This window comes from Symsagittifera roscoffensis, chromosome 4 (genome assembly GCF_963678635.1).
Source record: "Symsagittifera roscoffensis chromosome 4, txSymRosc1.1, whole genome shotgun sequence".
Lineage (NCBI taxonomy): Eukaryota > Metazoa > Xenacoelomorpha > Acoela > Convolutidae > Symsagittifera > Symsagittifera roscoffensis.
The window spans coordinates 8,869,251-8,880,080 of NC_087065.1; the positions used below are offsets into that span (position 1 = coordinate 8,869,251).

A 10,830-nucleotide genomic window follows, 5' to 3' on the forward strand; every position below is an offset into this window, starting at 1 on the left:
TTGAGTGGCCTGGAAGGAAGAAGGCATGCAAGAAGTGGGTAACAGCATGTCTGTCATGTCAACAGGTCAAGGATCCAAAGAAATTGCGATTTCACTTGCAGTCGATCGAGTCATCTAAATTCAACGAGCTGGTGCAGATTGACCACCAGAAAATATGCATGACAGATAGTGGCTATAATCAGGTCTTGGTCATGATAGACCATATCACGAAGTATGCAGAGGCCATGCCCTGCATAACTGCCTCAGCAGAAGAGACGTACGATCATCTAATCAATACGTGGATAGCGAGACATGGTTGTCCGATGACGTTTCATTCGAATAACGGAACAGTTTTCGTGAGAGAACGAAAGAGCTCATGAGACGTTCATAGGTGGCTCAAGCTCACTCCACGACATATCGTCCCCAGACGAATGGCTTAGTGGAAAGGCAAAATCGGACGTTGGTGTCGATGCTGAGGGTATATTGTTCCAGGTACATGACCGATTGGGACAGATACCTTCCACAGGTGATGGGAGCTCACAACAGCATGCAACACTCCACCACCGGAGTTAGTCCACACATGATGTTAACCGGACACGAGAAGTCTTTGCCCTTGACTTTCTTTTACCCAGAGTATGAAGGGAAGAAAACATCACCACAAGTTTACGAAAGGGATGTGATTAGACGTCAGCAAGAACTAAGCGACTTGTTAGACGGAACACGCAGCAGGCACATGCAAGGCAGAGGAAAATGTTCGACAAAAAGCAGCTGGTGCAAAAGCTTACTCGGTAGGAGACTACGTATGGGTATTTCAAAATGTTACACCACCGAAAGGAACAAAAAAGCTCCTAAAAGGCAAAAAGCGGAGGGGGACCCTTCAAGATTACGGAATTGCACCAGGAGGGACGTTTTGATAGACTGAGTACTGGTCGAGCCGCTCGCCACGAAAACATTAAGCCACACAACCCATCGACGGAAGACTGGTGTAGATCTGCAGACATGGATGAAGGGGATTATCTGATGATGGACCCTGCCTGTGAGGTCAATGAGAGGGGAACCAGGTGAAAGAATGATGGAAATGAGGTCGTACAGGAAGGATCAAGTCCGCCACTGGACCTGGATCCCAACGAGGTGGTTGAAGCGGATGAAGAAACCTTACCCTACGCAGAAGAGGACTGGCAAGACCCCGAACAGATTGAGGTCCCCAAGAATTTTGATCCAGATCTTCCATTTAGGATACAGACTCGACAGAGTGGCAGCACAAGACTAACGAAGAAATTCAATCGTTACGGAGATGACTTTGTAGTTGACAGTATAGATCTGAAGGAGATAGTGGAAGAAGTGGTGGGTCTAGAATAAATAACCGTGTCGCAAGACATCGACATAGTCGACGACCGCGACGAGGAGTGGATCGATGACCGGTCCAAGCCCGAGGTAGACTTTGACGACGAGCAACAGCAATTCTATGAACAAGACTTGACGAATCTGCGTGTCTTGGAATGGCTGAGCGTAATGACGTCGGACCCAAAGGAGACCAGTGTCACGATTCAAGATGTAGACCGTGAGAGTATGAAATACATAAAAACCGAAAAAAATGATCCTTTCTGGGCTGCCATGGAAGAGCCATTACTCATTCCAGCATCCAACCTCGATTTAATATCCGGTATGCAATCGACGGGGACGTCGATGGCTATTTTTGTCCGGGGAGTGGGGGTAGGACTTAATAAAAAAATTAAGAATAGCAAGAGAGACAGGTGAAGCAGAAGTCGGCGAGGACCCTAAGAAACCGGACATAGGTAGAGTAGTTGAATCATATTTTAACTTGCTGAATGAGTACTCAAGTAGCATAATATTGACAGGTAGCGATTTTATACTTACAAATAGAACATATAAAAGCATAGAACTTCTTTGGAAGCAAAGACCAGGAATAGGAAGCGTAGCAACGGGAGCTGTATGCACTGATACACGTAATCTTTTCTGATAATAACATACAAGTATACTTACATAAGAAATATTATTTGAGTATAGGCTGAGTTTAGGTTGCATGCAGGAAGGTGTCATACTTAGTGTGACATGCGTGTTGCGTGTGATATGTTGTGTGTTATGCGTTATGTTATTAAGACCCTGGGTAAGAAGGGATTAGTGACCATGAATAACCGACTGACGATATTAGGAATAGATCCAAAGTTTGGAATGTCCATTCTTAGGTCGAATTCCAAAATTTTAGCAGTAACGTGATTTTAATGTATTTGAAGATCAAAATCTTTTTAACTGACGGTTTTAAATAAATTTTCATTCAAAATTAGAGTTATGCTGACAAATGTGATATTCGTGACCTCTTTTCTAGATCCTGATTGATCATTTAATCATTCATCAGATTTCAATTGACACAAACTGATAATTAAACCGAACTTGACGAGATGGACAACTTTGATTTGAACGAATTAATGGACTTAGCGGAGGCATATGTAGGACCGATGATAGATGCGATCTATCGTCGCCTGATGGATCGAGACTTCGCTGTAGACGACCCAGAGGTAGTCATGTTGCTGGTCGCCTTTATAAACATCTTAGGTTATGATAACCGTGGGGACCGCCCCTCGGAAGTCTTATTGATGGCCGCATATGGAGAAAGAGGAAAACTAGACCGCTCAAACATGAGGGTATCGAGGTTCTTAAACGGGGCTCTCTCAGGAAATGACTTGGCGAACGAGCCTGGATTGGTAAGTTCCAGGACCTACCAACCAGGTGAGATGCCTCTGCCAAACAAGCCTAGGTCTGGTCTGAGAAGAATGCATCAGGAGATGAACAACGAGGCTGCCTCGTCTAGTTCACAACTGAGAGCAGTTGTGCTACCAAAGAGTGCGAGAGTAGAAGAAGAAGTTCAGACAAACGAAACCATACAAGACCTCAACGGCACGATAGAAGAAGTGAAGAAGATCAGAAGGGGGCTGGATGGAATGACCTTGAACTTGAACATTATTTTAACCAACTTTTAGCTTCCTGGAAACTTCCTGAATTGAATTAGTAAGTTCCAATTTCGTTTTCAGATTATGAGAAGATAGGAGTTGAGGGAGAGGGTTGATCCATCTTCGATTCAGATGATGATTGTTATCTACTGAACAAAAACAATGGTGTTATAATAAATAAGTAGTAGCCCTGTTTTTTAGGAGTGACCTCGTGGTCTGGGGATACTGAGACCCAGCCATGAGCTAGCTATTTTGCATATAATTAAGTTAATCAGAGCGTACTGATCGAAGCCGACTCGATGTTAGAAAGACCACCAAAAGAACTGGCTTCGGCAGAGACGGTGAAAAGCATGTAGAGCCGTTTTTAGACGCTAGCCAGTCGTTTTAGAACCTATCTTTTTTTTCCGTCGATATGTACTTCCGGGCAAACGTTACAAAGATGTTTTAATAGCGCTCCTTGGTATTATTCTTTTTAACATCATGACCGGCAGAACCGTTAACAACAACTCCGCGCCGAGCGGATGCTCATAACAAGCCCTAACCACCGGGGCGGAAGGGTAGTTCGGAACGCGGAAGCCTTCCGGGTTTCCGTGAATAGCTTTTTAACCTACTTAAGACCGATATTTCACGTACCAGGAAGGGTGGGGGGATTGGCCGTCCCGTCATTTTCTGAGTGATGCGTGACCAAAAAAAACATAAACATTTTAGGGTTAATTGAGTATTTGAGCACGTTAATGATAATTTGCGCTCAATACGGAAGAATCTCGGGATTAGAGAAGAAGAGTGACTCGGCAAGCAGTGCAAGAAGCGACAAGAAGGGGCTCAAGGACAACAACAATTGACTGTTGGGTATCTTTAACAAGTTTTGTATCCCTTTTGATACAGAAAGTAGGATATTAAGCTGCGGGGGCTCGACAGTGAGTGCACTGTAGTAACCCTTCTTCGAATTGCGAAATTCCGAGTAACGTTTTTTTTTGTCGACCCGATGTTAGAAAGACCACCATGTGCCATTCCCACGTATTGGCACAGCGGAACCTTCCGTCGCAGCACAAAAAAGACAATTGAGGCTTTAGTGATTGTGTATGGTTGAAAAGGAAGCTAGAGTATTCTTGAAGTTTTAATTTTCGAAATTTCGATTGCAGACAGTCTATTTCTTAGAAGTGCGGAAAATGGCCATTTTTGACTAAAAAGTAACAAAAAACACAAAAACAAACAACCAAATTAGTGAGAAATAGTCGGACGAGAACGATATAATAAAATGAATTCTTTTATCGTGACGATCGCGCACGATAAGACAACTAATTGGAGACAACAGACTGAAAGGAGGCTTCAGTGGAAAAAAAGGAAGGAATAGTACCCTTCCGTGCCACGAATTGGGAGTAATAACGACGTTATTACTGAAAAGGCACGGAATCGGAAGCTCGGCCCCCCAGAGACAATATATGGTGAAGGACTGTATAAACTGACTTTTTAGCTACTCTGATGTCCTGAACATTTGAATTAACACCTATATCATTTGTTTTTTTTTAGAATATGAGTAGCTAGAAAAAGGAAAGGGTCAATCCATCTCCGATGGATTTAATACAGAATTGTCACCAAAAACATAGTAAAATAGGATATTCGAGCCGTGTTTTTAATAGCAGTCATGTAGTCTGGGGATCCGAGACCCAGCTATGTGGTTGTCTTCGCATGTAAACGAAAGCTGATTAAAGTCGTTTGACTGATGGCCTGAAAATAGTAACTTTTTACCTAGCCCTAAACAGACCGGAAAATCATCTGGCTAGGTCAAGACGGTGAAAAACGAGTAGAATTTAGATAGTTGACGCTGGCCAGTAGTCTTTAAGTACTTTTTCTACGCTCCATCCTCGAATAGTATTTGGGCGAATGATACACCAAAAAAAAAACGGTTTTGGCAGAGACGGTGAAAAGCATGTAGAGCTGTGTTTAGTCGCTAGCCAATCCTTTAGAACCGAGTTTTATTTTCCGTCAATATGAACTTCCGGGCGAATGTTACATCAACATAACAAAATAAAATAAACTCAAGAAAATTTATTTATGTACTCACATACCGATTCGACCTCTAGAATTGAGTAAATAAACTATAAAGCAACTCTAGATTGAATGGGTAATTAAGTTTAATTAGAGAAGTTTGTAATGAACAAATTTCAGCTCGAGAAATAAGTTATGGGTCTGGACCATTGGGCAACTTCGGTTGTCCACCTTTCCACCGAAGGTTCACTCTGGGCACTTGAGTTAACTCTCCCTCCACTCGGGATTTTTTTTCTGTCTCCTGCCAAGAATAAGACAGCTCTACTCTCGTTCTGATATTTTCAGTTGTCGCGTGAAACGTGAGCATGACATGCTCAATTCGAAAAATTGCATTTGACCTTAAAATCAAGACTAAACGTTTTCTCAAGGTGAAACTTCCAAATATGACCGACTGGCACAAGCGGAAAACGATCTCGTGGATTTTTCTTCACAAGCAATAGCCATATCACCTATAAAGACAAACTCGTAAAACCTAACATCCTTCCTTTGTCTCTATACCAAGAGCTTTATGTTGGACTGCTGTTTGCAAAAATGCTAGCTGGAAAAGTTGACATCGACTGGCGAAGCCATGTAAGCATCACTGACGTTGGAAATCAAAGAGCTCAGATGACACGAAATTTCGTCTGCAAACACGTCTGAAGAATGGCGAGTCGGATTTCTGGTTTCGGGTTTGTCGTCGTGCTAATCTGTACAACGAATACTTTAAGTGTGACATATTGTTTGACCCAGAATGCAAAAATAGACTTCTAGGAATTTACGCGAAGTTTTTCAAAACTCGCCACAAGGAATCAGATACAGATACATGCACTTGGCGCATATTTTGCAAAAGCAACAACTGTAGAGACCTGAAGAAACTTACACTTATAACTGAAAGCTAAACTTTGAACACTGCAATGATTGGGTTTGATGCGAAGCCTTGGATTCAATCCCTAAATCCTTTATTATTATTATTTTTATGATAATTATTTACTTTTTTAAGCCTTATTCGCAGATTCTTTTGCATCGATCTCGATTGAAAAGCCGATTGTTTCAGACATATTGATGAGTATAAGTTAATTATTTTGCTTTGGGGCTGCTGAGGGTTATCTCTTGCTGGACAATGTAACGGTGGGAGCTCCTAAAGGTTTTATTGGCGTGTCATCAATAAAATTCTCAGGCAAATGGAAATGTTACAGCAATGGATTGTTTTGTTCAGCATTTTCAAGACAGCAAACTGCTGCAATTTTGTTGACAAATCTTCGGTTAGTAGTTTAATAGTCGGTGACGGATACCACAAGACAGTCAAAATCAGTGGAAATGGAAATTTTGGTATTGAAAATGGACGAATCCTGTGTGTTTTACGGCCCACGAAAAATTATTACATCGATCTCGATCAAGCAAAAAACAATGAAACGGAAAGCAATGTAAAAGTAAAATCCAGCAGCAAAGTTCAAGTTGAATTGAATTCATTGGATGCCGAATACTTCTCAGCGATAGCGGAATATAAATTAGAAAAGCATGTATCGGATTTTCATTTTTCGTTCAACATTCATTTGCGATATCAGCCTCCCGTGGGAAGCGAGAGATATCTGGAAATCGATCATCCCCTGCTCGACGTTTTCTTTTTACCAGATAGTAAAGATAGTAAATTGTTGGCGATGTGTAATTATGAAAATGTAGAAAAAAGTTTCTCAGAAGTAAATAATGAGCCAACAACTATGAAAGCAATTCACTTGAGGAAACAGCATGGTATGTCACCGAAGATAAAGGTTCCTATAGGTGCTCTCAGTGCATTAATTAAACCTTTAACTGTTTTTGTGGTGCTTCTTGGCTCGTATTCTTTTTGTTCTAGTCTCAGAAAATAAATGATAAATTTATAGATGATGAGTTTGTAGATCAATTGAAAGCTGGTTTTTGAAAATTTGTTTTGATCTCAGTATCTTTCTTTCATGGCATCGGTACTGAGTTTGAATTGACTTGGGCGTAGTGACAGTGTCTGTTGTTAACTGTATGTACATAATCTGTTAACCTTGATAATTTTTTCAGATCAAGTCTTTGACATCTTATACTCAAAAAATGGTAAGTACGAGAAAAGTTATCTATCGATGCGTGAATATTTCTTCTTTGGAAAGTAGATCTTGCTTTTTCCGAAAGTACTTCAATAAAGCAATTAAATATTCTTTGCTTTTCATCATTAATAGGAGAGTAAGAGAAAACAAAAAGAGCTTTAAGCTTAAGGTAAAAACTAGCTAAATGTTTCGTATTTTGAAGGCTCGAGGACCTAAGAAGCACTTGAAACGATTGGCCGCTCCCCATCACTGGATGCTGAGTAAATTGGGAGGAAAGTTCGCGCCCAGACCTTCACAAGGACCTCACAAGCTGCGAGAATGTGTTCCACTGGTAGTTCTGTTGAGAAACCGGCTCAAGTATGCCTTGAACTACAACGAAAGCACCAAAATTTTGATGCAGCGGTTGATCAAGGTTGATGGAAAAATCAGAACTGACAAGAAGTTCCCCGCCGGATTTATGGGTTTGTTGAATTCTTGCTTCGCAAACCGATTAAACTTAGGAATTTAAACTCAACTAGTTCAACAAGAGATCACATTTGATAATTTCAAAAAGGGATTTTTCTTCTTGGTTAAACATCAGTAAGATTAAGATTTACATATCCTATCTTTATCCTCTACCTAGACGTGATCTCTATTGAGAAGACAGGCGAGTTCTTCAGAATGGTTTACGACACCAAGGGAAGGTTCAAGGTCCACCCGATCAGCAAGGACGAAGCAGCGGTAAGTCCAAAAGATACATCCCACTCGAACATTTTTCACGTTTAGCTGAACTATGATGCTTCGTTTGACTAAAAGTACATAAATTGCCTTCTGCTGTTATATTGTTTCACTTGCGAGAGTAGGTGACTTGTAATCGGGAACTAGATTTTTTTCCCGAAACAATGTTTATTTCTGCCATGCTTAAAGGCTGATATGTTCAATTTCTTGAAAATTGAAATAAACTACTTTTTAGTTCATGTTGGTTATTAATTAAGTTTTTCTACTATAAATGCACATATAAGTTTTTGCGCAGTTTCAAGGGCATTTTTTTTGCTTTAAATTTTTTGTCTGCAGTTTCGTTTTCGGCATAACGGGAGTCGACTCAAGTTTTTCACCCTAGTCTCCGTTCGGTCATTGATTCTAAATACTTGTTAAGGCAGTTAAAGAACATGCGAGACAAGGATATGAAAATTTTGTAGAGACAGTTGTTTGGAATTTTTTGAAGATATTTTCTCAGCGTAATTTTGTTTTGAAAAAAGACTTCCTTCTTTTATGCTTTTCAATATTTTGTAAAACTCAATTGTATTGCACTTGCTTTGAATTGAATTGCTCTGCTTCGCCTCTGTGTTACGTTTGTGGTTAGCAAGCGTTATCAAGTCGGAATTGGCTTTTTTCGAGTTAACAACTTGCTTAACAATATGCTTGATTCGTTTAGGCCATCAATGGACTATCTGTTTTGATTGAATTTTTGGCCAACAGTTAGTTTTTAAGAAAGTCTGTTTTTTAAATCGTCATTTTTTATTTTTAGTTGTAAATCTTTTTTTTGTTTGTTTTGCATTATGATTCATTCGCCTTAAATAGTTCCGGCATCTACTTAATTAACCCATAATTCGCCGTTAAGGACCAAAATATGTTTTAACTCTGTCTGTCGGTGGGGGCATTCAAATTGAGAAAATTTAAAATTTTTTATAGCTCATGTTTGTGACCGGCTCACGCGGTATTTTTTCCGGCTCGACGTCATCCCAAGCAGCGTCTGCTTAGTTACCGCATGATTGTTATTATCAAGCGTTATCAAATTGGAATAGAGAGACTTTTCAGGCTAACAACTTGTTTAACAAAAACCATTGAATCTTTTGTGCTGCTGATTTGCTCAATTAATTGAAAATCCAAATTTTAATACTGGACACTAGTTTCTACTGCAATGGCTATATCTTGATTCAGTAAATGATATATCTAGATTTCTTACCCATGTATGAATAATTGTTGAATTTTGATTTTTTTTCTGCTGATGATTTTTTTGCTGTGTCGGTTTAGTTTTCGAATTCTGCATACAACCTGGCAGAAACTAATAATTCAGCACTCGTGTATGCTATAGATGCATTTTTATCTTGAGTGAATGGACTTTATAAGCTGATAATTTGAAGAGCAACAGCCATTCAAGCTGTAGTTATGTCTTATAGGCCAAAAAAGTAGTTCCTGCGAAGTCAATTTCTGTTAATTCAGCCGATATAAAAATCTATTTTGCTACATGAAAAACATGAGCTGCAAAATTGATCTTTAATTGTTCCGTTTAGTACAAACTTTGCAAAGTTAGATTCCTGACTACCGCCCTCAAAGCAGTTCCTTACATCGTAACCCATGACGGGAGAACAATCAGATATCCCCACCCCGAAGTGAGGCGAAACGACACCGTTATGGTTGAAATTGCGACCGGAAAGGTGATTAAGTTCATCAAGTTCGAAATGGGCAAGCTGTGCATGATCACAGGCGGTGCGAATATTGGCCGAGTGGGAGTAATGCAGAGACGTGAGAAGCTAGAGGGTGCGATTGACATTGTCCACGTCAAGGATGCTATTGGTGAGAGAGCTTCATTTTTGATCACGACAAATCTGCCGAGGCATTATTTCAGTCTATTTCACAGGCCTCAAGGGCAAATGGTTATGTAATTTCAGTCTAGCTCCTAGTAGATTAGATCATCTGACATCGGTCTTTAAGGTCGCTGATAGGCTTCTTCATTTTTTTCACCGTTCATCTTTTTTCGTGAATTAATTGAAACTTAGCTGTTTTTGTAGGAAACTCATTCTCAACCAGGATTACGAATGTGTTTGTCATTGGAGAGGAGAAGGCGCCTTGGATCTCACTACCGAAGCTGAAGGGAATCCGAAGGACCATCATGGAGGAAAGGAACTGGCGACTGGAAAAGTCTGCTTCCCAGAAGTGATGACGTCACGGCACTCCTCAAACAACAGAAGAGCCTCGAATCATTTCACGTGTCACTTGATCTTCATCTTAACGGCAATGAAGATGATAATTAAATTGACATGAGAAATGATGACGATGTTGATTGAATTTTCATGTTCTGATTTGACAATTTAACATGTTGAACGTGAAACATCCTTGTTTTATAAATCGAGTCAAAAACTGGAACTTTGAGCGCCGATTTGAGCTTATATTCAGCCTATGTTGTGCCAAGTGTTGAGCTCATCTTTTATGAAGAGTAATGAACGTAGTGAAGATTCTTATATAGGTCTTGGTGCTTTTTTTTGGTGAAATTCCACTTTCTAGTTTCGAAAGTGGAATTTAAATTTACAAGGAAAAAAATCTTTACCCATTGATCCAGTTTTTTCAAGTTGGGTTAATGTTATTACACAAGCAAAGCATGTGTGATAGTATGAGCTGTCTTTTTTTCCAACCTAAGTCGCAAATATTAGTGTTCATTTTGATCAATATCCAGCTATTAAGTACAGCCAATGCTAAGGAAATAAACACAGGCTATTATATTACAAAGAGCACTTTAACAGGGTCGGATGTTTTTAATGAACTTTTTCGTATACTAGTTAGAATGCGTCCGCTCTATAAATTAAGCCCTGTTAATTGTTGTTTTTTTCACGTTGTTTGGTACTGCTAATGCGTTATAATTGGCTTGCGTCACTTAGCATTTATGGAGACTCAAAATTGGCGTGCGTCACTTGAGAAATTATGTAGACTCAGTTTTACTCATTCAGTTTTCCCAGTAGTTTTATCGGACATTTTTGTCTGTATGCGAAGTGCAACCAAGAATCAAATTTATCGGTCATATTTTTGCC

General features: G+C 39.8%; 2 protein-coding genes across 2 annotated transcripts in view; both read left to right on the top strand.

Moving 5' to 3' along the window:
• Positions 1 to 10,136, top strand: part of LOC134845178 (small ribosomal subunit protein eS4-like) — a 485,903-nt gene extending 475,767 nt beyond the window's left edge. The window contains exons 2-6 of the mRNA XM_063862071.1: positions 7,021 to 7,055; positions 7,248 to 7,506; positions 7,668 to 7,765; positions 9,319 to 9,601; positions 9,817 to 10,136. Of these exons, the coding sequence (XP_063718141.1) occupies positions 7,053 to 7,055; positions 7,248 to 7,506; positions 7,668 to 7,765; positions 9,319 to 9,601; positions 9,817 to 9,965 (792 nt within the window). The 5' untranslated portion in view covers positions 7,021 to 7,052 and the 3' untranslated portion in view covers positions 9,966 to 10,136. The remainder of the gene's footprint in view (positions 1 to 7,020; positions 7,056 to 7,247; positions 7,507 to 7,667; positions 7,766 to 9,318; positions 9,602 to 9,816) is intronic.
• Positions 1 to 10,830, top strand: part of LOC134845180 (cytochrome b-c1 complex subunit 6, mitochondrial-like) — a 350,323-nt gene that overhangs the window by 328,359 nt on the left and 11,134 nt on the right. The gene's annotated exons all lie outside the window — the stretch shown is intronic.